General features: G+C 41.0%; 1 protein-coding gene across 1 annotated transcript; it reads right to left on the reverse strand.

Annotated features, from left to right (window-relative positions):
- Positions 1 to 1,158: 1,158 nt before the first annotated feature.
- LOC109564305 (olfactory receptor 4F6-like) lies at positions 1,159 to 2,094 on the reverse strand. Its single transcript, XM_019967792.2, has one exon. It carries the CDS (start codon positions 2,092 to 2,094, stop codon positions 1,159 to 1,161), a length of 936 nt encoding a protein of 311 aa, XP_019823351.2.

The raw sequence follows: 2,094 nt of genomic DNA on the forward strand, positions 1-2,094 counted from the left end.
AATATTCCCTCATACATATTTTTGTCTTTCAGAAAGAAAGAAAATGTAATTATTCATATCCAGTACTTAAATCAAAAAAAAGATATTTCATAGTTTTCTGAAAAGTTTGCATATATTATTTCTACGCTAATTAATTCATTTAATTAATAAAATTCAGTTGATTAGTTGAATACAGGCAGTCTGATGTGTAAGGCCATACTTTCAGTAAACACTAAGTCTATAATCACTGCTTTTCCAAAACTGTCCAAATATTTCCTGGGACTTCAATTTGGCTGACAAACAAATCATTATCTAGAGATTTAACAAGATAATTGAATGTAACCTCATAACCAATGGTCTAGTCTAAATATTATAAAATGGTCAGTTCAGTTCAGTTCAGTCGTTCTGTCATGGCTGACTCTGCAACCACATGGACTGCAGCATGCCAGGCTTCCCTGTCCATCACTAGCTCCCAGAGAATGCTCAAACTCATGCCCAAAGAGTTAGTGTTGCCTTCCAACCATCTCATCCTCTGTCATCCCCTTCTCCTCCTGTCTTCAATCTTTTCCAGAATCAAGGTCTTTTTCAATTAGTCAGTTCTTCACATCAGGTAGCCAAAGTATTGGAACTTCAGCTTCAGCATCAATCCTTCCAATGAATATTCAGGAGACTGATTTACTTTAGGACTGGCTGGTTTGATCTCCTTGCAGTCCAAGGGACTCTCAAGGGTCTTCTCCAAACTCACAGTTCAAAAGCATCAATTCTTTGGCACTCAGCTTTCTTTATGGGCCAATACATGACTTATCCATACATGACTACTGGAAAAACCATAGCTTTGACTAGATGGACTGCTGTCGGCTAAGTAATGTCTCTGCTTTTAATATGTCATCTTGGTTGGACATTGCTTTTCTTCCAAGGTGCAAATGTCTTTTAATTTCATGGCTGCAGTCACCATCCACAGTAATTTTGGGGCCCAAGAAAATAAAGTCTGTCACTGTTTGCGTTGTTTCACCTTTTCACCATGAAGTGATGGGACCAGATGTCATGATCATAGTCTTTTGAATGCTGAGTTTTAATCCAGCTTAACTTCAGAAAAAAAGAGCCCCAAATTTTGTATATTTATTTAACCATTTGTATTACACGAAGTTGTCTGAAGTAACTTGTGCACCCATGAGTTACTTAAGAGATCTTCAAACTCAAGAGCTGACAACTCAGTCTCCTCATTGCCATCTTCATGTCTTTGTTCCTCAGTGTGTAAATGGCAGGATTCAGGATGGGTGTAACCAAAAAGTCTAAAATGGCAAGAAACTTATCCACTGGCACCGTGGGAAATGGCCACATGTAAACAAAGATGCAGGGTCCAAAGAACAAAACCACCACAGTGATGTGTGCTGACAGAGTAGAGAGGGCCTTGTGCAAACCACCTGAAGAGCGTTTCCACATTGTGACCAGAATGAAAACATAGGAGATGATCAACAAGAAGAAAGTGCCCATGGATATGAGCCCACTGATGGCAGTGACCATGAATTCCATTCTGTAGGAATCTACACAGGCAAGTTTGATAAACCAAGGAAGGTCACAGTAAAAGCTGTCGATTTCATTAGGACCACAGAAAGGCAAATGGATCACAAAGGCTAACTGGACCACTGAGTGAATGAGGCCAATAGCCCAAGCACCACACAGAAGCAAAAGGCACACCCGTGGGCTCATGATGGTCAGGTAATGCAGGGGCTTACATATGGCCACATAGCGGTCAAAGGCCATGGCAGTGAGCAGCACCATCTCAGATCCACCCAGCGTGTGAAGGACAAATATCTGGATGACGCACCCCTGGAAGGATATGGTTTTGTGCCCAGAGTACAGGTCAGAGATCATCTTAGGCACTGTTAAGGTAGAAAAACACAAATCAATAGATGAGAGGTTGGCTAAAAGGAAGTACATGGGGGAATGTAGATGAGGGTCAAAGGTCACTGTAAACACAACAAGGAGATTCCCCAGAACAATTGTGACATAAAACACTGTAGAGAAGGCAAGGAGGAAATGCTGCACTGGTCTAGAGGCAGAAAGTCCCAGGAAAACAAATTCAGACACAGAAGAGTCATTTCTTTCATACAT

This window comes from Bos indicus, chromosome 10, assembly GCF_029378745.1.
Source record: "Bos indicus isolate NIAB-ARS_2022 breed Sahiwal x Tharparkar chromosome 10, NIAB-ARS_B.indTharparkar_mat_pri_1.0, whole genome shotgun sequence".
Classification (NCBI taxonomy): Eukaryota; Metazoa; Chordata; class Mammalia; order Artiodactyla; family Bovidae; genus Bos; species Bos indicus.